Below are 27530 nucleotides of genomic sequence, written 5' to 3' on the forward strand. Positions count from 1 at the left end.
TTGCTATTGTACATGATTTATTAAACTAAAGAACAAATTTCCAAGAAAATAATAAAATGACAACATCATAATGACTTATTTTGCAGCATGGGAGGTATTGAATAAACATAAAATTATTTCTATTTACACAACTTTGATTAACATTTGACGATGTTATCATACATATTTACAAAATGGTTTGCAGAAGAGGCTCAGCTTAAACACTGAAAGAAACGCAACTGGTCAATGTAGCAAATAGGAGAACTCCGATTTTCACACTCGGTATGGATGCTGTTAGTCGTGGTTTTCTGGCTGCTTAGTGGAAAGCCCAATAACCTCTGGGGATTGTCTTTAAATCTAGATTATAATCAGAACAACTGTGATGAATCGCCGCAGGTTGGAAACCAGTCAAGTTGTCGTAACCTGCCTAAAAGAATGCAACAATTTCAGCCAGCACAATTTTAAAGCAAGGCAGAAGCAGCTGGAACATTAGCAGGGCTCAAAATTCAGGAACGCCAAGGGAGGGACCCACCTGAATGCCTTACAGAACTTTCTTCATAATTTAAAAGATTTTTGGCATTGAAATTGGGCACCCTCAGCATACCAAAGTTCAAGCCATGCGTTATGTTTATAAAAAAACAAGAAATAAAAGAGTGTGATGTCCACAGCCTCATCCCATGTAACCGATATTGAAACTCTGTGCCATGAGTCAATTCTGATTAGACGGGTCTAGATTCTCCTTCAAACCAGAGCAATTTGTATCATGCTTTCTTGATTTTTCAAAACTTTGACCATCAACATTTTTCTTGTACTGTTCCAGCTCCTTTACAGTTCTTGCATGCGCAGCTTTTATTTGTGCCATTTGCTGTGAAGAAAACAATGGATATATATTCAAAAACATGATACGAATGATAATCCAAAATATACTACAAGGTATATACGAGAATAGCGTAAAGAATGCTGACATGTAATGGAGGTGGTATGATCCTGAGTGCATCCTGAGCAACCAAATTTATATATGTTGTACATGTGAGGGTAATCTCAATAACTATTCTCCAAGTACAGTTTTTGGCCTTTGTTTTTCACGGTGATGGTTGCCTGGATGTCCGCCCCCGAAAATACAGATGAGTAATGATGTCCTGTCATGATTACCCCATGATTACACATGTTTCAAAACAGAGTGCATAGAGGAAAGTTCCACTAATATTGAGCACCATGACCAGTCCTGGATAATTACACCAAGTGGTTGAACTAGGAAGATACCGGTAATGACATTATGGTTATTGCAAGGATACTGAGAAGTTTATGTTCAGACTGTATGTGTACACATCAATAAGTCTGTTTATACTCCTGCTGAACTTTGTGCATATCGTACAATGTATTCTGCAGCATCCTTGCACTACCAGTAACATTATATATAGCTGCACTTTGAAATAATTTCTATTCATTTATTGGGATTCTTTGGACGATACGGTAATAATATTTGATGGTACCAGTATGAATATTCACGAATTGAAAGAAACGTTTTGAAGATTCTCACCCTTGTTTGAATTTCTGTGAGCCACAGTAATCAGGGAATGTCAGAACATTATTCAAAATGGTTAGCAAGGGAAATTCAAACACAAAATGAAATGGAAACGATTCAAGCCAATATATGAATGAACTAAACATTTACAAAATATGTCCATTCAGTTGATATATTTCCCCCCAATTTAAGCAAATCTGGACTACAGGTATCAAATATTTCATATCATAGTCCCAAGACCTCTAAGATACACATGTATATGAATGATCTCAGAGCAAAACTTGAAAATGAGTGATTATAATTAATTCAGGTGAGTGGATAATTAAAGGAGAACATTGACTGGAATTTTACAATAATACATTGTTATAAAAAGTACATCCAACTTAAACAGTTGAAGTAAATATTAGACAGATAAATTGTATTCACCATAAATATATTTGATTGATAATATTTACATTGGATTCACATGTGAAATGACAAACTAATTTACTTATAGTGGTGTGGTTGGAAAGGTTTTTTTTAGTGGTAAGCACAGGATATGTTACAAAATATACAAACTTTTTAACTTTAAATTATTATAACCCATGTATTTGCTCTGATAGAAACACACCTCTTAGCCACAGTTGTGTCAAACTTTTGATTTTTGCAGTGTCTACATTTGAAGTGAACCAAAAGACTAATTTTATTTATAATTGAATTTATTTATACTCAAGTCCCTTCAAGTAAGGTACGGTAGTATATATTTGAAAGGAGTGCTCCTGAGTTGAGCAAAAGTTCTAGCCATCCTGAGGTAATCCACTACTCGTCACAAGGATACTGCACTTTGCACTAAGGACGGGCAAACATGGGGTCAACAAGATTCTACATCCCTCTCGGACGGAATGCCATTCCCCCAACTAGTGATGCTGCAAGTCTGCCAAGTGGGTGATACACTAACCATCACATCACACACTAGATGAGAATATTGTTGTGTAAGAGAATGCACTTCTACTAGAGCAAATACAGTAATACAAGAAACATGCACCATGAGATGGAATAAAAGAAATACAGCCATATTAGTTTCAAGGTAGCCCATTAATGCAGAACACATTACCCTATCTACAAGTATAAATGAGTATTGTGAAATGTGTGTTTGAGTTGCAAGCAAGTACATGCTCTTGATTTGATGTTGTCATCAGATCTGGTGACCCTGCATGCTTGGCCACAAATTAGTTTTAATTCTAAGCGAGTATTTTAGTATCTACATTGTAAATGCATCTTTCAAGAAATCAATAGGTCAATATTGCACTGCTCAACTATTACAATTCCCATAATGTCAGTTTGTTTCATAACACAACGGTTCTGTAAAAGTAATTTACCTCTCTCAGTTGGTTGTTTTCCTTCTTGATTTGCAGATGATACTGTATTTTCTGTTTAAGGTTTTGATGTCCAATAAGTTTGGCATTCTGGGCTGCTAATTCCTCGTTCTTTTCTTCTATTTTCTTTATATCTTTCATGAGTTTTGTTTTTTCTTCCATCGTCTCTTCCAACTGTGATCTGTAATTTTCTTTCTCTTGAAAGTGAGTAATCTCTAGCTGCTGTATTCTCTCCAGTTCTTCTGATATTTCTTTGTTACTATCAAGGAGTATTTCCATATTCACACTCATTTTGGCGATTCTGGAAAATACACAAGTGTAGAGTTTAGGATTCTGTGATGTGGCATCATGCGATGTGATAACTAGTAGAATAGAGTGGGTGGAGTGTAATGTTGGGTAAAGTGGAATTTCAATTTCTCAAATGAACAAGTTTGAAATCTCACTCACTCTGCTTCCAATCTAAGTTTTGATTCTATAGTTTCATCTCTGATCTCATTTGCACTGTAGTACGCCGCATTGGATCGTTCTAGCTCTATCTTAGCACTGTCAAGCTGCTGCTTCATCCTGGCTTCCCTGTAAATATTTTATAAATAAATGTAAACATATATATCAAAGTATACAATTATTTAGGAATCATTTGGCAGAAGTACTGACAATTGGTTCAGTTTGAAAAAAAAACGAGAGAATCTTTGTATTATATGCATTATATTTAGGCACTTTTGTAGTATGCTCATAATGCTTACTGGGTACTCTTCAAGGCATTCAAGTTAGAATTTGTTTTTACAATGAACCTGTACCTGATTGACATATATACAAGAACATTGCATAATTTTCGAAAAAGATGTAGTTTCATATAAAAACACATTACATATATTACAGATACACAAGTATAAGGGCAAATAATTATTTGAAAGAAATTGCTACCTTTCTTCAACTTTATCTTTGTAGTACTCAAACTCGCAGCCCAGTGTCTGATGTTTTGTACTTAACATCTCATTCTCGGCTTTTATGTAGTCAAACTCTGTCAGTTGATGCTGAAATAAATAAATATACTCTTTATTGTGAATCATCCTGGTGTCAACTTTTAAGGAAACTAGTTCAGACATACCACAGATATGTGATGTGCAATGCACCCATTATAATATGAATCAAGTTCATTACATTCTGTAACCTGGAAAGCTCCTATTGGTAGTGTGTGCATTTAACAAGTTTGGTAGCAAGTTAACATCAAACGTCACTTTCATATCATTTTTGACTGATCCTGTATTATTAGTGCTTCACACTGTGGAGATAGGCACTTTATAGGCATGTGATAACGTTACGAAAACCTTAGATACTCAGATCAAGTATAAGAATTTAAAGGTCTTACTTTTAAATTTCGGATTTCTTCATTTTTCTCCACTCTCCCATGTTCAAAGTCTTCAAATATCTTTGCCATTTGGTTTTGAGCTAATTTCAAAGTACAGTAAAGTAAAGGAATATAACACTGCATGGCCAATATTGTCATTCCATTGAATTTAGTTTATTGCCATTTGGAGAGGGTTATCTCACTAACATGCATACCATAACAGCATAATACATAGCTTATACATAACATTATTAGATTATCATGACACTAGATCAGGTTAAATCAATTTGTACTACTGACGTCAAAACAAAACTCTTTCTATACAGATGATACTCTATAGCACCGAGCAGAAGCGAATACAGATGAAGATCAGGCTTGACTCTCGTATTCTTGTTTGTTTTCTTTTTACATAGTAAAAAAACTAGGCAGAATTAAAGCATATCATGAACACAAAATGTGGAGAGAGGGATAAAGCAAGTACAGCTTAAATAGAAGGATATTGTGTTATTTCATTTCTTTGATCATCTATCGTCTTCAATAAATCGTCGTTCTGCGTTTCCACAACAATAGTTGAGTTATTTGCTTCAGCATCTTTGATTTTCTCTTCAAAATCAACAACCAGCTTGTTTTTCTCTTCTTCCATCTCTTTTATCTATTTAATATTAAATTACAAGAGAATTTTGAATTAATTTTTGTAAAAAGTGAGCAGACATGATCAGCTATTATTCATTAAAGGTGACTGGCCATAATCAGTGTTATATCATCTAGTCACATCAAGTGCCAACGCTTATAATCACTGTTACACATCTAGACACATCAAGTGTAATGTACCATATAGATTGCATACAGGAACATTTTTTTTTTGCATTTAATAATGTAAACTGGGGTCCTACGACAAAGGTGTCAGTGGCTTTTGTCTTAATGAATGCAATTAAACCATGAAATGGTGATAATTTCTAGCAACAGAAATTAAACAGTTTACAGTATCTCACCTTCAGGTTTAACTCCGTAATATTTGTAGCCAGGACTTCCTTTTCACCATGTGTTAATTGAAGTAGGGTGGTCTGTTTATCAAGTTCAGCCGTTAGACTCTGGCACTGATCCATAGACTCCTCCAACTCATCCTTCATCAATTCAATCTACAAGAACAAATATAAATGTATTATGTACAACTTGATAATATAATGTACAATGTATGTTTGTGATATACGAGATAAAATAAGGTTTTTGGAAATGAATCCACATGAAATATAATTCACACACTACCTCAACATCGTGTTTGGCTGCTTGCGTCATGAACAGCTCATTTTTCTTGTGAATTTCTTCCTCTAACTTCTTGGTCAATGTAGTAATTTCTTCGTTGGTTTGTTGTAAGGACTCACATTGGCTGATTGCATCATTTAGTTCACTGCTTAAGGTTGCTATGTTGTTGTCCCTATCAGTTACTGTACAACGCAAATCTTGAATGGTGGTAGTCAAACTAGATATTGCTTCCTGCAAAAACAAACAAATGAGAATGTCTTGTCGAAAACAATTCAAAAGCATCTCCCTAGGGAGATGGTGATTAATATTCAAAGTTAATGAAACTCAATACATTGTCCAATAACAAGGCATTAATGCCAAAGATGATACTGCATTTACTTTATCAGCAGCTAGGAGTTCCTGTTAATGTATGGTATTTTGTGAATTGAAATTCCTGTGATGTACATACCTTATCAGAAACTGCCCTCTTAACTAAACTACTGACTGTCAAATTCAATGCATCTTTCTCAGATTGCAATTTTGAAAGATTTTCTCTCTAGATTGAAGTGGAAAGAACAAATATTGTTAAAAATAAAGGGTGTGAATGAAAGGCACAATTAACATTTTAAACATTTCAGTTAATTTTGAACCAAATCGAAATAATTTAGTTCAAATGTTAAAAGTTAAGTCAAAATCTATGAAAAGATATAGAAAACGTTATGCTGATTCATTTTGTGAAAAGTGAATCATTCAAAAGATCAAGGGCTAAGAGGTTAACAGAAATTACAACTTACAAGTTGTTGACACTGGGATGCCAAATCAACATTTTGAGATTTTAGTGATTGGTTGTCATCTAATGCTTTCAGTAGTTCCTTCTCTTTGTCTTCTTGTTTTAACTGTGCCTTCAATGCCACACACTTCTCTACCTCTGTCTCCAGCTTCTCAAGTAATAGCTAAAAAAGTAGAATCACAAATTAAATCAGAAAAATTGTCATACACAACTCTCAAAAAACACACATGGTTATAAAGAACACATTTTATCTTCTTCCTTTAAAAAAGGATAGTTCTAGTCATCATGTGTATTAGTTAAAAATGCATGCATATTTTTAAAAATATTGTCAGGATTTTCTAATTTGATTTTCATGAAAAATCTCGATGGCATAATTTTACAACAGAAATTAAAAAAAAATGTGCCCACATCAATTTTAGAAAAAAAAATTGAAATTTAGTTCCAACCTGCATGTGACTTTCTAATTGTTTCACTTGTTCTTTTTCTTTATCAAGCTGAGTCGTTAGATCTTCAAGCTGTTTTCCTTGCAGCTGCTTCTCCATTTCTGATGTTTGATACTGATTTTGGCAGACATCTCGTTCCTCTCTGAGATCATCGATCTGTTTCTGTAATTCAAACATCTCTGACTCGATTCGTAGTACTTTCTCACGAAGACATGCTTTCTCTTCATTGTGTTCCAACTGCACAGCTTGTTTAATTTGCTTCTCTTCTTCAATCTGTCTGTCAGCAGAATTTAACAAAATGCGTAGATCTTCTACTTCACTTTGTAGAACTAGAAATCAGAATAAAACATTTAATTCTGGAAACCTAAAACCTGTGGAAGCCTTTATTGGAACGTCACTATTCCACCTAACTATTCATGTGACAATTGCACTTTGTCAGTAATTTAATTTGTTTTCCACTGACCTATGACCATGCATACATGTAGTGCTGTAAAATATGTGGGATGAATATGATACAACGTAATACAGGGTATTTAAAGAGAGTAGTCACTCCACTCACCTATCACTATCGCAAGTCACAGATCTAACTATCACTCGCAATTAAAACTATTTTCAAAGAGATTTTAATTTTGATACCACATAATTCAACTTGCATAAATACAATGTGAATGTTAGATTATATCCAATGCTGGTGGGGGGGGGGGGGGGCAAAATTAAATTAGACAGCTGCAGCCAAACACTACACCTCTATGTACTTTGGCGATTACAAAATTCATATAGTTTAGATTTAGGGAGTTCAGCTTGTAGTTTATTTACAGAAACATAAGTATAATACGTTTGTTGGCATTATGGCAAAGTATATTAGAGTTTGGAAAAATAATGTTCATAGACTAATAATATGACAGAACCCAACACCCTCCCCGTGGCTTTCGTTGTGTATGGAAGTTATTTTCACAAGTGATGCAGTGTATCCTGTGGCCGTACTTTCACAAGCTTCGCTATAACTTCCATACGCAACGAAAGCCACGGGAAGGGTGTGGGGGCTCTGTTATTATTACATAAGTTCCATATTTGATTATTTCATATTAAAGAAAGAACGTGCAACAAATCGAATGGAATTTAGATCGTTGAACCCCATTGCACATTAGTATGTTCCAAGACAGTGTTATGCCCTAGCAGCGCATGCCAGTGTAGAACGCGTGTCACTGTCTGTGTGGAAATAAAATAATCATACGTCTAATCTGAATCACTGTTCGAATAAATTACTCATGGACGTTTAGTTGGGGCCACGACAGAGTCAGAACTTAAACTGGACGATTATGATACACAGTTTATGTTGAAGTTAAAAGTTCCTCCACAGAATTGTGCATTGGCAAACAAGCCGTGCAACTGCGGTACTCTACAGATGGGATGACTTTCGTCGACAGCGGTCGTCGCTGAGCTGCAAGCTACAACTTCTTTTATGATATTGTTTGCTGGTCGTGGATTGAATGAGTCTTGGTTACCGGTTAAAATGTTGCTCATTTGGTGCTAATAATCTTTATTTGGAACTCAGTAACGCTGCAACGTTGCCAGCAGAAACCTCCTGGTATCTCGATGCTGATGGTTGCGGCTCTATAGTAATCGCTGATTTTACTGCGGGTGGGTCTTTCGAGAGCCCTTCAAGGTTTATATAACTTAATTTCCAGGTGATCAACATACATTAAGTTCTCCCAATCGTAGTATTTTATGTGATGTACACCTGACATGCCAAAAATGTTGCTGAACGATTTGAACCGGATAAAAATAGCAGACGAAAATGTGTTTACAAAATAAAAATAGTTCGGTAGCCAATGGAAATATCGACCGTGAAAATACCAAAAACATTATTGCATGGGTGATATGCAAATTAGTTTGACTCAAAATAAGTGACTGCCTAAAAGTACCATTACTGTTGTTCAAATTGTATTTCACTCGGCAAGTATATTCATGTACCCTAAGGGGAAAATATTGTAAATATTGTTTATTTCGAAAAACGGTACTCCTGAAGGGACTAGTTTGTTTGCTCTCAGACCTCATTTGCATATGGGTTGTGGAAATACCGATTTTGATTTCAGGGACGAATCAAAATAAACTGCAGCACATATGTAATAATACTCAGGATGAAACGTACTATCATGATCACCATTCAGGATTTCCAATTGAGCTGTCAGTGTAGAAATATTTTGGTTCAAATCATGCTCCTTGGAAGACCAGTTATTACGATTTGTACTCAGCATCTACAAAACAAAATGCAAACTTACATACAATACATGTTGAATTGATGTTCATAGCATCACAACATCCTGTCAACATAACAATCTTAATGTGTGGGTAAAATAGTTTGAGTATCTCGGGTGTACATGTACATCAGTCATGTCCGTGGATGCAACATTTAATGGCCATGTCTTCACAGTATTTGTTCAAAGTAATTGATAAAATTTCACAAAAAACTACACAAAATATAAACATGTATTCAACTGCTTTTCAGACAAATTTTCACAAAAAATCTCATATGCTACTAAAACGGTATATGTATTTTTTGCAGATATCTGTATAGATACTTACTTCACTGAATTGTTGGTGCTGGAGTTCAAGTTTACAATTATCTTGTTTAATCTTGACATTACTAGCCTGTTCTTGGTGAAGCTGTTCAAGCAGATTACTACATTTATCCTGTAAAATAGGACAAAAATATATTATAACTGAATTTATGGATTTACAAATGCTGATATTAAGGTATGTTATACTGTAAAGCCATTTATTTTCACTGGCATTTAATTTCACTAATTTGACATTTCAGACAATTTTAAGTTCACAAACTTTGCAGGGAAACAACGAGATCTATTGTTATTCGATATGTTCCTGTGGATTTAATTTAGTGAATTATATACTTATCAATGAAAGTAGTAAAATTTAAAAAGCAATGAATAATTAATGTGTCTACAATATCCACTTTATTAAACTATGGTTGAAATCAATTAACATTTTTATCCATCTGTCAGTGTATCTTTTTCAAGTTTCCAAACAGGCGTTCTTAACAGCAGATGACGCATGTACTCCTGCTGTCCTGTTGTCGTGGATACTTTGGGCTATTCTTGTAAAAACTTTTGTGGTATTCTTGTAATAATCTCATAATATCTTATGTATCATACCTCTAGTCGCTTTATTTCATCTGCGAGTGCCTCACATTTTTGTTGCTCCATCTCTTCAGGCATCGCAATGTCATCAATTCCTTCCTCTTCAGCATCTGGGTTTTCTTCTACATCACCATTGCTAGTGTTGGTACACAATGGTGACTCTAAGCCTGACTCCGACTTCATTCCAACCATCACAAGTCTAGACCTATTCCCAGCTCTCTTTGGTGTAGTTATGGTCTGAAATGAATAACAATAAAATATATATGTACATGTAGGTGTAGTGTCTGATTAGGGAGACTCTTTTATTGTTACTGTAGCTGCGATATTGTTTCCGTACACCAAGCCAGCAATATTATCAGCTAATTATTTTTCGGAAACCAGTAGATCATTATAAGTTTTGAAGGCAACATTGCTAGCAATACAGCTGCCAAGCTGATAATATTGATTGATTGGTGCACTTAGCACGTATGTGACACCACAATAAGTAAATACTGTACACTTAATTTCGTGAGTAATTTCCGCAGATTTTATGAGACTGGGTATTTTGCAGTATTATTAGCATTTCATTAGAACAAGTCATCAATCATGTCTTTCAAATTTTTAACCAGTTGCCACGCCATATCAAGTTTGATATGGGTCACATGTGACTACACAACACATGTAGAATACTAAAGGGTAGACAGTTTACAAGAATACCTTTATAGTTTCAGCATGTATATTATTTATATGATCCATTTCCATTTTATTTTTAACTTGCATGGCAGCAACAACGTTTTCCAGCTCTGATACTGTCTTCTTTAATGAAGTATTCTCTGCCTCCATATCAATTCGTTTCTGCCTTGCCAATTCTTCTTGTTCAGCAAAGCCTTGTTTTGTCTGTAAAACAGCAAATCATACTGTATAATACTGTAAATGCATTAATTATTCACTGGGTTTTAATTTTGCTATTTTCGCTGATAGGTAAAATCTACGTAAATATGTAAAATAGTAATAAAACTCATTGTTTCCTTGACAAACCTGTGAAATTAAAACTCAGTGAATATACTCAAAACATCAAAATAGTGAAAATAAATGATTTTACAGTACTTTATTTTCGCTTGGAATTTTCACTATTTTCACTGAAGGAATGATTTTTTACATTCAACTCGTCAAAAATCAGTGAAAATAAACACCAAAAAAGTCCTTTCAGCAAAAATTAGTTCCAGCTAAAATAAAGTATTGTACAGTACATTATTACCACATTTAGAAACACATCTCAAATAAAAGTACATATAGACAAAAATTTTCATTTATTGTATACTGAAAGGACACTTATGCCATTTACGTAAGCACATGCACTTCAAATAGAACAATTTCAAATTGGGTGTCAATGGTCATAAAAAAATTAAACTTTGAGGGCTGTATGTAATCAATAAGTAAACATACCAATATATACATAGAAATCAAGATATTTAGCGGAATGTTCAATGTCTGAGAGCAATATGACGATAGACAATCTCACCGTTTCTAAAGCTGCCTGTAGGTTCTTTATTTGCATTTTGCATCTCTCCAGCGTTGCCAATGATACTTTATCACCTGGTTGGGGTGTAGTATTAGGTGTTACACTTCCAGGTCTGTCAGCAACTGTTCAAAGCAAGCAAAAGTTATCATGAAGTTTTCTGCAGTAACATGAAATTGTAGGGACAGAAATGCTGAGGACTAATGTCTTATGTTATCTAAAGCAATAATAGCGAGTCAGAGATGTAATGTTGGATGTGTTAGAAAGGAATTATGGCAGTTTTTTCATGAAATTTGTTATATGTGAGCTTTTACAACATTATTACAAAGTTGTTTCAAATATCAATAATAAAATCATTGGTTTCAAATTATATGTGGAATCTACAAAAATCAAAATTTAACTTTGTTCAGCACAAAATGGCATTACACCGTAATGCTATCAGGAATTGCGCTTGATCTCACATAAGATTGCAGATTGGCAACATCTTCAAACAATCAACATACACTGTACATGTACTCAAATAATGAAAATTTTGGTTAAAACTTTGTTCACTACAAACTCATGAAGATCCAATATTACTGACTCAATATAAAGTGTGCAACCGACAGCATGTAATCTAATTCAGTTGAAGAATCAACACATCATGTTGTACAATATTTCTTAGCTCTTCATACACATCTGTATTTAAGGGGGAAGGCTTGCTATATGTACATGTATTTTAGATCTGAATAAAGTATAAAGCTGCCAATTTGCAATATGGAGTAACTGCAAATAGGTTGCATGAGCTGCAATGAGAAGATTTATTTGAGATAGGGTAGCGAAATTAAATGAAAACAAAGCAGACTGACCTTCGTTCTCTGACACCAACTGTTTATAACATTGTTCCAGCTGCTGCACTCTGTCTTGTTCGTATTGGCTAATATTACTAATGGATTCTAATTGCTGAAGTCTTTTGATTTCAGCTCTGAGATTCTGATTCTCCATGGCGTATTTGGTAATTCCAGGATGATGTTCAATCTTTTCATTCAACTCCTTGATCTCATTCTTCAAGTTTTTCTGAATATGTGAATACATGAAATTTATCATTATACATCTACAGCACTGAATTTGTCATCCTGTAAAAACATTAATACATGTAGTTGCTATTTCAGGCTGTTATCTTCCATTTAATTATAATATTACTAGAAGCAGGAAAAATATAATAATAAAGATATCACAAGAATACTGCTAAGTATGCACTTGGGCAGTATGAGGGGAGGTCACACTGAAATCTGCTCATCATCAGCCAATACAATCGATGTACTACCGTATTTTGTGGTATTCTCGAGATAACCTCATACATGTAATTATTGATATCATAATATGATGTAATAAACATATGCAATCATGGCCTTGAACCCAAAATAATTATGAAGAAAATGACATATAATCTTCAATTCAGTTCGAATTTGGAGTGCTATAGACAAGACCCAGTACAGGTTTGCATTTCATGTGAAGTATTTTACATGCATTGTTACGTATACATTAAAAGGAATCCATATCTTGTGCGATGCCCACATCGCTTTAAAATTGATAACACTTACAATTATGAGATCGGAGGAATCCTCTATTGCTAGATCTTTCTTCTGAACTCTTTCTAACTGTAGAATGGTATGCTCTCTAAATTTAATTATCATTTTAGAGGACTGCAAGAATTTCTCTTTCTTATCACAATAATCTTCCAGCCTTGCTACTCTCTGCATCAAAGTCTGCCGCTCAGTATCCAATTTCTCCCGAAGATACATTGCATCCAGGAACTGTTTCTTCCACTGACGCTCCAGTCTACCATGACCCGCATGTGCAGAAGGAGAGAGTGCAGACTGCATCGGTACGAGCGCTCCAGACTGAAACTTGTAAAGTTCGTCCTTGAGTCGTTTGATTTCAGCTTGTAAGTGTGTGACATTCCCGTGTGTATCCTCATTCACCCGAGCTTTATTTTTAATCATTTTGGCTCGTCTTGCAAAGTGTAAAGTTGAGAGTGTTTCACCAAAGCATCCAATTCCTGGATGTACACAGGCTATGATGTATGTCTTTGAATTTCCACCTAAAGAGTCCTAGACATTAATAAAAGAAAAACGACTTCGCATCAGATGTAACCATGGATGCATTATTCAACAAATAATTAACAAGAGGTCAATAATTGGTTTTAATGACCTGATGAGGAAATTATTCCAATAAGGGTCATTAACATATGAATATTTAACCGACACTGCTGTAACAGTTTTTGATTGTACAGAATAAATATACACAATTAGTTGGAACTACTTGACATTCATTTATTTTTTGTTTTTGTAAACACTGTAACTAAGCATGCACAACAAAAAATTGAGGTCAATGGATTTTCAACATTGAGTTTTATTCACAACCAAATGACTAATTGAGGTGATAATTTTGATTGGGGTATAATATATATTACAGGTTAAAAAAAAAGAACTCTGCCTATGACAATAGCAGCAACTACAAGTACAGCAACAATCAATGTGTATCATTTTATATAATGTGAATCAACTTACTCTGAGCAGAAAACTGAGTTTTGAGTCCCTGTATGGTACGTGTCTTGTCTTGCCATGTGCTATGTCTACCAGTGCCATAATAACATTACCTAAAGCTGAAAGAGATCTATTGATGCTACCAGCCTCTTTCAGCCTCATACCTTCAGCTTTTGAGTCTTTCTGCCTTTCACTTCCTGCTAAATCCACCAAATGTAGCTGAGATGTTTTAATGTTGGCAACACCAGCTTTCATTTCCTAAAATAATAATAACCATTCTAAATAGCATACAACACTGTATTAAATTATAACATACTGTAAAACTGTTTATTTTCACTGTTTTGGGTTTAAAGTTTAACAAACTACATGTGCATGTATGTATATTTAAGGTAGAGATGCAGTTTATTTGGCTTGCTTTTTAATTGAGTAATTAGACAATGAAGATGGTATTATATATCCAACATGTTATATATTTTCTGAAAGCTTATTACACAAACTTTGTAAAACTTGTCTTTATTTTAAATATCCAGAATGCGTTTTTGATTTTGGGTCAAAAATATGCTTTTTTGGACAAAAGTGGTTTAAAAAAAATTAGCTTAAAAACTTCAAGTCCGTTTGTGGGTAAAATTACATCACTGGATACCTTGGTATACTACTAATTCAAATGCGTCCACTCATCTCTCTAACGGCTTTCAAAGTCGCACAGCATGACCTCTAAGTTCACTCTTTTCTATTTTTGCATAATTTATATATCCATGTTAATTGCGGACTTGTTATTTTTGTTCCACTCGCCGTAATAAACTGTCCGGACGCATTTTGAAGGGGAAACACCTTGTCAATAATGTGTGAAAATTTCGAGGCAAATGGCCAAAGCGTCTATCAGCTATTTTAATTTAAAACCCAAGAATTCACCAAAAATAGAAGACGAGAAAAAGGCAAACTACACAAATTTACTCCATTTAGGAATTCCTAACCGTTTGCCCGAACGCGCGGCACAGTTGAAGGCGTGGCCTGTGCAGCATTTGTCAACAACCAATCACAAGACTAGTTACGAACCACATCGAGGTCACGACTCGGTTAGCCTTGCTCAACTGGTTCGTAACCAGTCTTGTGATTGGTTGTTGCCAAATGCTACAGGCCACGCCTCCAAACTTTGCCGTGCGTTCGGGAAAACCGTTAGGAATTCCTAAATGGAGTCAATTTGTGTAGTTTTCTTGATTTATTCTGCAGATATCGGTAAAATGTAGGCAAGGCTTTGGCAAAATTTGAAGGAGCAACTAATATTCTTCAACCTGGTATTTTTTTTAGATTTTATTTTTCATTCTTTTCGTCTGTTTTTTCTAGGTTAAAAAATGTGAGCTGGCTGGAGCCTTCATCCCTTGTCTATTTCTTACACTAGATACCAGCCGATAAACCCCCCCCCCCCCCCCCCCGCTCATAAACACTGCGTACTACGGTTGATTATAGTTCCTGGGCTCCCTGTGATCGAAGTACAGGTACCCATTGGACAAAAGATACACAAAAGTTTGTATCTCCCCGACCCAGTGCAATATATCCGGTTAAAATCAAAGCTCACGTGTCCCTTATTTGAGGGACCAGATTCTGCCGTAAATTTGGGATGGGATTTAGAAAAAAAAAAGGGACTTTTAAGGTGTATTTTGGTGTCATTTTCGGACATTTCAATCATTCCTGATGCCTAAAATAGAGTCTAAGTTTTACCGTAGTCATTGACGCCTATTCAAGAGTATGATGTTTATTGTGACTAGCGTGAATGGGTCAGCTTCATTTCGACTATGAGCAGTTATCACTGTAAACAATGTTAAATTATTCTTCACATACTCAGTTTATTTTTTGAGAACAATTATTTAAAAATAAAATCTCTCAGTCAATCAGAAACTCGGATTGATGCCTTCAGGGAAAGTCATGTTTGGACGCTCACATCGATTTGTTTTTTGTTCGGTGGGCTGATGCCTTCAGTGTAGCTTTTGCCTCTTCCGACATAGAAATCATCTGAATCTTCTTTCTACCTTTCTTTTTTTTCACACCACGCATAATGTAATGATAAAAATTAGGAAAAAACGCTGAGGAAATATAATGTTTGGTCTGCTAGCGAGCGAGAACTGATTTGAGAATAATTGCACATGCGCGTGAATTGAATGAACTATGACCCGTACAATCTCGATTTGCATATTGTCAATCACAGGTCTTGTTATTTGGTTACTCATGCAAATTAGGCAATTGGACATAAACATTGCCACGTGTGAGTGTTTTTTTATTTTTAACCAGAAAATAAATAGCAATTTTAACGGTGTTCCAATAAGAATTCATTGGTCAAATTTTCACAGAATGTTCTTTAGATAACAATCTATATAAAAAACGAAAAAAACTATTTTTGATTGAAATTCACAAATAAAGTGCATCTCTACCTTAATTCAGCGAATTTTACTTATTAACAAAAATAGCGAAATTCAAAATCAGTGAATAAAACATTTACAGTATTTGAACATTGTGTTCAATCTTTGCTATATATATATATTCAGATGATATAGTATTAAGTACTGCATTCCATTTGCCCTTTTGGGTAAAAAAAATCATGTTATTTTCGGTGTTGCAGGGTTTGTGACATAAAAATCATTACACATAAAGCAAAATATTTCATAACATACAAAGCATGTACAACTTTGAACATGCATTTCTGAAGCGTGTCATTTGCATGTTTCGTGGCCACAGCCTTCCAACACCGCACCATTAGTTGGTTTTGGATGTAAAACAAACCACACATTAAATATCAAACAAATGCTGATTGTTTATCATAACATTAAGTCACAGTCGATTCTATAAGGCTCAATACTATGTTCGTCTGTCACACACTTACTCACAAAGAATCAACATAGGCTTATATAATAGGTAATTTTCTGTTCACTGTGAGATCTTACATATTGCCTGAAAGGCACAGACGGAGCGTCAAAAATCAAATGATTTGATTTTGAACTTTTTAATTTTAATTTTCTTAAAATCCAAACAAGTAATTACATTAAGTTTGAGAAACATATAAAATTTGAACATGAACAGTGAATGTCAGTCTTCTCAGAACTGCATCCACTGAAACAAAATGACCACCAGTTCTGATTTGACAAAAAAAGTGAATTATATTAAGCTGCCATGATGTACATATCAAGTTTGAACAAAATCCATCTATGCATGACCAAAATCCATACCCCGAAAATGCAGTAATGCTTGAATTTGATGAATTTTTAATATAACTGCATATGTGCAACATGATGTATGTGTGAAGTTGTGATGTGATCAGCCCAGGCATGTCATAGAAACAAGTGGAGATGCACACACACACACACGTCAAAACACAAGTCTCTGTTTTTGAAATGGGACTAAAAACCTGTCAGAATCAAGAGTTTTCCTGCATTTTCACAGCGTACTATGATAGTGTATATGATGTGTTCACTTCCTATTCCTTCAGATAATGATTTTAGCAAGACATAAATAAACGTAACAAACATGATTGATTACCTTAGATTCAATAGTCAGAGTAAACACTGCATGGCTACGTGAACTCTCTCTATTCATCGAGGTTGATGCAACTCTTCTATTTATCCAACCATTTTTTAAAACCTACAGAACATAAATAGTTATTGCTGTGTGAATATTGTTGTCGTCCTAAATGCAATAATTCTAGTGTTTCAACAAGACGCATGATTCACACCAATTTCCCATATAATTTCTTAGTGTGGGTATGATTTGTACAACCAATGTTCAACATTTGTGTTGATAAACATTGATTTTCCAACAATCCAATGCGCTCTTCAAATGGAAATCACAAGTATGAGGTTTGACCTGGGAGCGACTTGCACTGATTATCGCCGGTGACTCCTTCGAAACCTTCCAATCACATGAAAATTACCAAATTACCCAATTAAAGCTTGGAAACGTGTCAGTTCGCACTCGTTGATCTGCACAACAGTCAAAGTCGCCATCTTTGTTTATATGAGACCCGACGACTACCGCGCTTTAAAATTTCTCAAAGAAAAGTCAACAACGAAATATAATATAATAAAGTTATAACAAACCTGATAAGCATCAAAAGCACTTGTTACTGATTGTTCTATCAGACCATCAACAAAAACACCTTTTCTAATATTTTCCCGGAGATGAAGCCCAACTGAAGCAGGATCTAACAAGTCAAAGATTTGCTCATTGTATATTTCAAGAAAAGAGCATTTGCATAAAAACTCAAAGCTTGGTCCACGCTGTAATTAAAAATACAATAACAAATATAAATAGTAGATACATTAGACATGATGTCCTAGTGAATGTTTTTACCATGCTTTAAGAGTGATGTTTCACATATTTACAAAAAACATTGTCAATTTTCATTGTTGATGTGAGGTAGTTCACACTAACACACATACTTTACAGTGCCAACTGTTTAAATGTACAGAAATTTCATACCCAAACATTAGCACGATGTTTGCCAATATAAGAACATGCCCTAGTGACAATTGGAAACCAAATTAAAATTGTTGGGGGCAAGCAGGAGATTTCTGTTATCAAGAACAAAATTACATTTTAAAAACAGAAACACCAAATATGTTTTTATTTTGATATTTTGATGTCCCTGTAAACATTATAGACATTAAAGACACTGATTCACTGACAGGATTAGATCTGCTTTCAATTGTATTATTCATCTGCAAATTACATAAGTTATCAATCAGACTCCGAAAATATGCAGCAAAGTTGTCACCTGCACATTTGGCAGACTGTAATAGCACGTAGTTATTAATATTTATAAACATGCGTCTATACCCATGAGCCTTTGTGTGTTTAGTGTGTGTTATCGTCACATATGACTGTGTGTGCAGATGACAACCTCTCCGCTTCAAATTTGATGGATAAAAAAATGCATATGTGCCAAGTGTTTAATTGTCCTACCAAGGGTTTTGACAAGCTGTACAATCGCCATTCAAATTTTGTATTAGGAGGCAACCTACATATATTTTTTTTAATTTATTAAATTTAATCTCTAACGACCTATATCAAGCTTAATTAAACAGTAAATATTTCTCTATTCAGTCTCCACAAATGCCCATAAATAGCAATATGATAATAGACCATTTTCCGCACACTGCGAGAATCACGCGTTATGCGTGAAATCGAACGTAAAAACAGGACAAACAAAGGTCATAGCGTCGTAGTCGCGTCAAACATCGCGTGGGATTCGACAAACGCAAAAGTATTTTGGGGACATTTCCATGCTTAATAATGTGCTGTCCACATTTGATGATAGGCAATTTCGATTAAGTAAGGGTATTCGGAAGCAATATTCCTATGTCGAAGATCGGCCGGTCGGTGTGAGCTACGAAATAAGGAAATTCGAGTTCAAAATCAAATCGTTCGATTTTTGCGGCAGACGTTCGACGCGCGTCTTTCATGCATCTCGCGAGATCTCGCAATTGTACAGAAAATCACCTATTGGCAACATAACTAACATATTAAAAATGTCACGCAATGCAATTGTTTTCGCATAAAATAATGGTTGAGTTAACATGGGTTCTTGGGAAGCACAATTACCTTTTCTCGCTCTCTGCTGATAAGATTAAAAATGTACTCAAAACTTCTAGGAATAACACCTCTTAGCTCATGTTGGAATGAATCGCACTCTTCAGAAGGACCTACAAACGACAAATGAAAGTTACTGTAAATATGATGAAGGAATTTATATACAACTTGAAATAATGTATGGCATAATATAGATGCACCTAACACTGGTAATTTGCCTCGGAATATTATTTGTTAAATCAAAATACCATTAGCCTTACTGGGTACTGCAGTTGATTGCATCTGTGAAGAAACATTTTGTGAAAACTACTGACAGTCCAGAGAGATTTTCACTGCTACAGAATTTTTACGAATACGATTTACAGTACTGTGGAATACTTTATTTTTGCTGGAATTAATTTTCGCTGAAAAGGCTTTTTGGGTGTTTTGTATGGAATTTATTTTCACTGATTTTTGATGAGTTGAATGTCAAATATAGAAAAAAAAAGTATATTCGCTGGATTTTATTTTCACAGAATCATCCCTTTGAGCGAAAATAGCAAAAATAAATTCCAAACGAAAATAAAGTATTCTACAGTATGTTGCTTCTCTCAAGATTTAGCAAATCAATCTCAATTTTGGTCAAGTTCTTTCTTACCAACCATGGTAAATGTCTTCCCTGATCCAGTTTGTCCACTGAAACAAAACAGAAATTTGCAATTTGAACATTTCTATATCACCTTATAAATTATAATATGTATAAACCTTCAATTTTAGACACGTTTACTCAGTGTTCTCCACAAGGGGTTTTAGGCGGGCGGCCCGCCCATCAAGTTTTACGGCCTCCCAGTAACTCTCAACACCCGCCCACCAACGTACATCCAGCTGAAATTATTTGTAAAAAGCTTGCATTGTTCTTCTCAGGCCTAAACAAAAGAGTAGTTGCCCAACCCTTTATTTTGCTATTGTTTCAAAAGTCCAGACATAAACAATGACCACTGGAAGTCTGCAAGCAGTTATTGGCGATCCGCTCCGCTAGGATTGCCCTTATAATCACTTTTGTCGTTTTGTGTGTGTTTGTGTCTGTGTGTGTACATTTCCAGTGTTTTCACGTATGATTTCTTCTGTGATTTTTTTGGCTTAGCTGAATTCTTTCAAACTTGGCAGGTAGGTCACACCTTCACACTAGTTATAAGGAAAAATCTGCAAAAATTTGTTGGCCCACCGTTGCCATAGCAACAGCCAAAAAACTAATTTTTGGATAGCTTCGTGCCAAATGTATCTCCTCCTACAAATTTGGGATAAAACACTTCAGACATAGCTCATTCTACTCAGCTTGAGTGTGGGCACAAAGTTACTATTTGAATTTTTGATATCTGTTTTCATTACCGAGAAATTTGACCCCAAAGTTGGGGTAACTTTTCACCAGCAACGGCTCGACTGGTTTTGTTCAAACTTCACAGGTAGGTCGTGCCGTCACTAATTGGAAAAAATCCTGGCCCACCACTGCCATTGCAACATCCAAAAACTGATTTTTGAATACTTTCGCCCCAAATGTATTACCTCCTACCAGTTCTGTACACAGTCAGCTGGCATCAGTGTCGCTGGGTGTATATGATAAAGGGAAGTTGTGCAACCAAATTTGCCGAGTTCGCAGTTTTTCGCCAATAAAAAAATAACTAAGGCAACAACTCACGGTTTTTCAGCATTTTTGTAATACAGACATTATTCTCTATCAATAATCCGCCTAAAACAGGAACATTTCTACTAATTCTTGTGTTTTTTCGACGTTTTTTCTAAAAACCTGCGATTAGGCTGCGAAAGTAGAATATTCCGGAGGGGGCGAAATGGAAGAGCCAAATTTAACACATAAAAATAGAACGCGTATTTTGACCTCTATGCGGTCGTTGCCAAAGTGCCCTGCGTCCATCGCCTGGCGAAGCTCTTCCGTTTCACCAGTTGCGTTTTTTTGACTAAAATTTGGGCAGTACTGTCAGTCACGAAAATTGATGAATAAATTAACACATAAAATATGAATCACGGGCTAATTCAATGGTCACCGAACACTCCACTACTAAACAATCTGTGGCAAGATAGTAGCGTGCTGTATATTTGACCAAGATTTGACAAGCGTGGTACAGTTTTTTGCGCGTGTCCATAATAACGCGCACAAAGGATTGTGGGACAGAGTCCTTCATTTGCTGGCCTTCTTGACTTTTGACTGCAGTTCTTTTTTATATTTTAGAGTAAATGCTTCTGATATGCTCTTAGGATGCTTAATATCAGTCTGAAATTCTGGACTGTGGTCATATTTTCCGATTATGAGTCTTATGGTTAAATAACTCACCGTGACTAGTGTTTTGCATTATGAAGTATATTATTATGAAGGTCAACACACTGTACTTTAAGTAAATATTTACCATTTCGTTATTTCATTATTTCGCTTTCCAGCATTTACAGGAAACGCTTCATTCTAGAAAATCCTATCGCAAAACGGTTGGAAATAATAAATGTAACAGCAGAATACGCCCTAGCACAGTCTCTCTACTAGTACTCTATTAGTAGAGTGACTGTGGTCCTAGTAATAAACTAAGTGACTTCTAAAGACTGAATGGTGTTTGCGAACTTCGTATTAGTTATAAATCGAGGTTAGCTTCACGTTTATGTCACCATGGAAACAGCCAAAAACATATTGCTTGTTTCTGAGCGGAGCGGATCGCCAACCAGCCTACCGGCTTGTCAAGTGTATTCATGGCAATGTGTCAATCGCCTGAATTCATTGTCGCCCGACATTGTTGCCACTTATTGCTCACGATGTGCAACTACAGTGGTTTAAATTTACAGATGTATTTTTAATAATCGTCTTCCGATCACGAAAGAAAATTAAATATGAACGAAATGTATATGTACAGAAAATAAATATATTAGCAGATTGCATGTAAACTCGAACAAAAATTAAAATTTTAGCCGTATTTACAACGTTCGCTCGATTTTCATCGTGAAAACAGCATGGAGAAGGCAAACTGGTGACCTTTTGGCCTACCCCATTCAACGATCGTCGGCATAGGGGAACAGCGCATTCTGGGTGTTCATGTACTGAATTCGGGAAGCGGTAATAAACATCAAACATGGCTGCCGGATTAGTTTACCGCCAGTATTTGTAATTGAATAATATTTTAGTTATCTTTTCCACGTACTTTTTTCAATTTATCCATGTTTTATGTCTAATCTTTCGAGAACAAAGCAGATTCTTTTATTTGCCGATTGCTAGCATTTTTTCTTGAATTCCAAAACAACATATGAAAACGCAACGTATTGTGACCGTACCACAGGCGCCTGTAGACCGTACATGCGTAAATGCATCTTACCGTCCGTCGGCACGGGTGAGTACTGATTCTTACTGACTGACCGGAACAGGAAGTCAGTGGAAAACAAAGGATTTTTTTCGTTAGCGTGCCACAAATAAAAATGTTATGGGTTTTGTTTTGACAAATCGTCCGTTTTGGCTTCGGGGACAAATCACTTTGTATATTTTCTACATTATAACTCAATTATGTTTTGTACTTGCTCTTGGTTACTCGAAATGCATTTCATGAACGCAGAATAATTTGCGAACGTATAAAACATCGATTTCAAACTTTTTGCATTTCGTAAATATTGATAGTGACCAATCTGTTTGTATTTCAAAAAATTGTAACATGTTTCAATTAAATTAAAAAGAGAATAGTAAATAACCTAGTGTGTATTGCAGTTCTAGACATAAATGCTAGAATGCTGTATATAAATGACATGCAAATTAATATGCAAATTTATGCTAATTAGGTTGCCCACCAGCTATTTTGGATTGTGGAGAACACTGTTTACTAAATAATACAAATTCTTAACATTTACTGTGTTTGAATGCTCGTATTAATCTACCAATTTGAAAGACACATACATTTTTTTTGGCTGTTTTTATACCAAAAAAAATTTGATATAATCTGAAATACAAATATATAATCAGCAGCTATCGTTTCTAGACAAATACTTACTAAGCAAAAATTGTGCCATTGTACCCTTCAACACAACTTTCAATAATCTTTTTCCCAACCGCTCCAAATACTCCTTCCTGAGTTAAAAACAAAACAATTATTGTCAGAGAATGGCCATGAAGAATATTTACCAACATATTTGTTCCATTAGTAGGAGATGTGCTTCCGTAAATTTCAGAAGTTTTTCTATGGTCAAAATAATATTTTAATGATTATGAATCTTAATTGTTAAAAACAAGAAATTCATTATACATGTAGGTATTATCGCAGACCAAACCTGACACTATGCCAAGTGGTTGGTTTTGTTTCTGCCCTCATGAACCCTTGCACCATAATATTCAAAAAATACTATTACTTCCAAATCAAAATTTTAACAATTTTTCAAAAGTGCAAATTAAAATTTGCACAATGTAAGCTACGAACAATTTTAAAACATACTATAATGATTTTATATTGACTGGACAAATCTGGTAATTAAAAAAGGAACAATAACTTGTAGTATGGTTGTTGGACATACCTGTGTTGTGTGTATGTCAGCAACATGATCATATGTGAAGACTTTTGGCTCAGGTTTGCTGAACACAACAATACTATTTGGTGGCCTAACAACCAGACATTGATTCTTGGTGTGTTCATTTTCTTGCTCATTATCTGAAGGTCGCACTCTGACAAACACCTTGATTGAGTCCCCTTCACTGTAATTAAATCATGTTAGTAAGTTATAGTAATTGAAATTATATATTAAATAATATATTTTACACCGAGAAATATACTAACTATACATTACACATGTACATGTCATTTTCAACACAACTTACAACTGTTGGGATAAACATGAGAACAAGAAAAGTCATTCAAATATTTCAGCTCGAGAACTGACTGTTCTGTCTACATCTAGGCTATGAACCACGAATCCAGATGTACAAAAGGAAAGATGGCATCCCATTAGCAGTATGCACAAGCAACTTCGTGGTATTGAATCCTGTTGGAGGGTTTTTTCAATAATCAGAATGCATCCTTTTATTTTTCTGTCAAATACAACCATACTTGGCTAGGATAGAACTGAGATACAAGAAAACATTGTAGGATGACACCTCTATAACTATTGAAATTACATTTCGAATGACAGTTCTTTGATGTAAATTAAATATTGAAGAACCACGAACTCACCTTGTACAAGTGCTTGAATCTGTGGAAAAAAAGAAACAAAAATTATCAAGTTTTGAGATGAATTTGAACAAAGATTATTCCGGCTTACAGGTCAAGGTCATTGCGTAAATTTGTTTAGTAACAGAGTGATCTTTATACACGACTTGAGTAAGATATACCAGACAACATACCAGCGACAAAAAATACTGAATGATTTAAACAATGACAGTATAACACATTCAGATAATGAACCTATTTCACCTGGGGACTGGTTAATTTACTTTAAAAAACTGTTAAATAAAAACAACACTGTTCACTCTAATATGAAAACACATCTAGAAACTTTAGAGAAAAGTGTGGACGCAGTCAATACAGAATCTTTGAATGGTCCTATTCAAAAAAATGAAATTAAAAAAGCAATTAGCCAATTAAAAAATAATAAGTCATCAGCAGAAGACAAAATCAGTAATGAGGTTTTTAAATGTGGTGGTTATTACCTGTCAGACGCACTACAAAAACTTTTTAACATAGTGTTCATGTCTGGCAAATTCCCCGATTCTTGGAATACTAGTCTTATTGTACCCTTGCACAAATCTGGATCAAAATTGAACCCTTCTAATTACAGGGGAATAGCAATTTCAAGTTGTTTAGGTAAATTATTTAATAGTATTTTAAACACAAGACTAGTTTCATATCTAGAAAAAAATAATATCCTCTCTAATAAACAATTTGGATTCAGGAAAGACTGTCGGACAACAGACAATCTGTTTATCCTGAAAACTATTATTAATAAATACCTCCATCAGGACAAGGAGATCATCCATCAGGCAAATGATAAAAATAAATTGAAAACATCAAATAAAATTTATGCCTGCTTTGTAGACCTCAAAAAAGCCTTTGATAGTGTTTGGCATGAAGGTCTTTTTTATAAATTGTTGAAAAATGGTGTAAATGGTAATATGTACAAAATTATAAAAGATATGTATGGTGATGTGAAATATAAGGTAAAAACAAGAAATGGTTTAACAGAATCATTTTGTTCAAATATCGGAGTAAAACAAGGATGCAACCTTAGCCCAAGTCTGTTTAATTTATTTATTAATGACCTGCCTGATATTTTTGATAATGATCATTGTGACCCTACACTGTTACACAACACACCCATTAATTGCCTTCTTTATGCAGATGATATTGTGATTCTTTCAAAATCCAAAAGGGGATTACAAAACTGTTTGGATAAACTATCAGCCTACACATCAAAATGGCAGTTGTCTGTCAACACAGATAAAACAAAAATAATGATATTCAATAAGTGTAACAGACTCCTTAACAAGGAAATATTCTTTTATGAAGGAAAAGAAATCAATATAGTTAAAGATTTCAATTATCTTGGCTTAACTATGAGTCCAAATGGTAAATTTAAAGATGCAATGAAAAACCTAAAAAGAAAAGGAATAAAAGCCTTATTCTCATTAAAGACCAAAATTGGATCTGGTAATCTGGACATGTCCATACTACTGTCACTATTTGATAAACTTATCAGACCAGTTATTGTGTATGGGAGTGACATTTGGGGAGAAGAAAGCTCTACAAAATCAATTGTAGAGGATGTTCAGCTTACATACTATCGGTACATTCTTGGGATCTCAAAAAATACACCAATCATGGCAATATATAGTGAATTGGGAAAATTACCTCTTGACTCTTTTATTAAGAAACAAATGATAAAATATGCCAATCGTATTGCAAATTCCACAAATACTCTACTTCAAGAAGCATACTATGTCAATAAAATTATTAAAAGTAAATGGTTTAAAAAACTTGATCTGATATTAAATAATATTAACCATTCTTATCTTTTAAATGAAACAAATATTATCTCATTATCAAAATTAAAAACAATTGATGAGAAATTAAAAGAAGAGTTTACAACTGAGTGGAAAAATGAAATAAATAATGACAATAGGAAAAAATCAAATTCTAAAAATAAACTAAGAACCTACAAACTTTTTAAAACCAAAATAGAACAAGAAAACTACTTAACAATTATGAAAAACAGTGAACTTCGCAAATCCTTAACAAAATTTAGACTTGGCAACCACTGTCTGAAAATTGAAACAGGCCGGCATACAGGATTGGATTTTAAAGACAGAGTCTGCAATATGTGCGACAATGACCATGTTGAAGATGAACAACATTTTGTCACAAATTGTCCTCATTACAATGAAATAAGATCAAAACTTTACATTGTAGCTAATAAACGTATACCAAATTTTGACAAATTTAGTAATGAAAATAAATTCATATCATTACTAAGTGACGAGAAAATGTCAATTCCTTTAGCGCAATATTTAAAAAACTGTTTTAATACAAGACAGCAGCACCTACATAAACTAAGCCAGTAATACATTCCTTGTATTCAACTTATTATCTTTTTTTTTTTTTTATGCCTTTTTGTTCCCTTACTCTTTATGTGGTTATTTTTCTTTTACTAATATCTGATTTGTAACCCTTTTCATCCCCTCCGGGGGATGTTGTGTGTTAATAAATAAATAAGTAAGTAAATAAATAAGTAAAAAAAACTGTGACTATAAGTTAACGTGTAAATAAATTCTGCAATCCTGGTTTTAGAAGTACGTCAGGCGATTACAGTCACTCAACAACAGTGGGGGTAGTGATGCGATGTAGTCATAGCCGAGGCCCGTCCGTCTGGGAGCCATTTATTGGCACAAAGTCTAGAAGTTCCGATAAAACTGCCTGCACGTCCCTAAATCAAAATAGTCTTGTCCTTATTGATTGTCGTGATGTTGCAATAGAAAACCAAGCAATAGTTACCTGTAGATGCCATTTCTGGGATTAATTTTAAAATAAAGTTGCAGTTAAACAAAAAGTACTTCGGCGTCAACAAATCTCTACATTTGAAATTGG

At 34.6% G+C, this 27530-nt stretch overlaps 1 protein-coding gene across 1 annotated transcript; it reads right to left on the reverse strand.

The window, feature by feature from the left end:
• LOC100377546 (kinesin-like protein KIF15) lies at nt 1-27530 on the reverse strand. The gene is made up of 27 exons (XM_085500369.1): nt 27438-27530; nt 24624-24642; nt 23971-24148; nt 23454-23530; nt 20081-20118; nt 19456-19556; nt 17952-18131; nt 17395-17496; nt 13891-14124; nt 12922-13431; nt 12187-12394; nt 11342-11463; nt 10537-10716; nt 9856-10077; nt 9269-9376; nt 8835-8940; nt 6686-7011; nt 6244-6402; nt 5919-6005; nt 5474-5701; nt 5200-5346; nt 4708-4859; nt 4229-4319; nt 3784-3893; nt 3307-3432; nt 2863-3160; nt 1-844 (listed from the first exon to the last, which is right to left on the reverse strand). The coding sequence occupies exons 1-27, from the start codon at nt 27448-27450 to the stop codon at nt 689-691; spliced, it is 4278 nt and encodes a 1425-aa protein (XP_085356495.1). The 5' UTR covers nt 27451-27530; the 3' UTR covers nt 1-688.

Source organism: Saccoglossus kowalevskii, chromosome 6 (assembly GCF_978046115.1).
Source record: "Saccoglossus kowalevskii chromosome 6, keSacKowa6.1, whole genome shotgun sequence".
In the NCBI taxonomy this organism is placed as follows: domain Eukaryota; kingdom Metazoa; phylum Hemichordata; class Enteropneusta; family Harrimaniidae; genus Saccoglossus; species Saccoglossus kowalevskii.

Bases quoted from the DNA above. Each gene is read 5' to 3' on its own strand.
- LOC100377546 (XM_085500369.1), bottom strand. The intron at 20,119-23,453 runs GTAAGTATTTGT...GTTTTGTTTCAG, and splicing joins AATGGCACAATTTTTGCTTA to TGGACAAACTGGATCAGGGA. The intron at 3,161-3,306 runs GTGAGTGAGATT...TGTATTTTCCAG, and splicing joins AAACTTAGATTGGAAGCAGA to AATCGCCAAAATGAGTGTGA.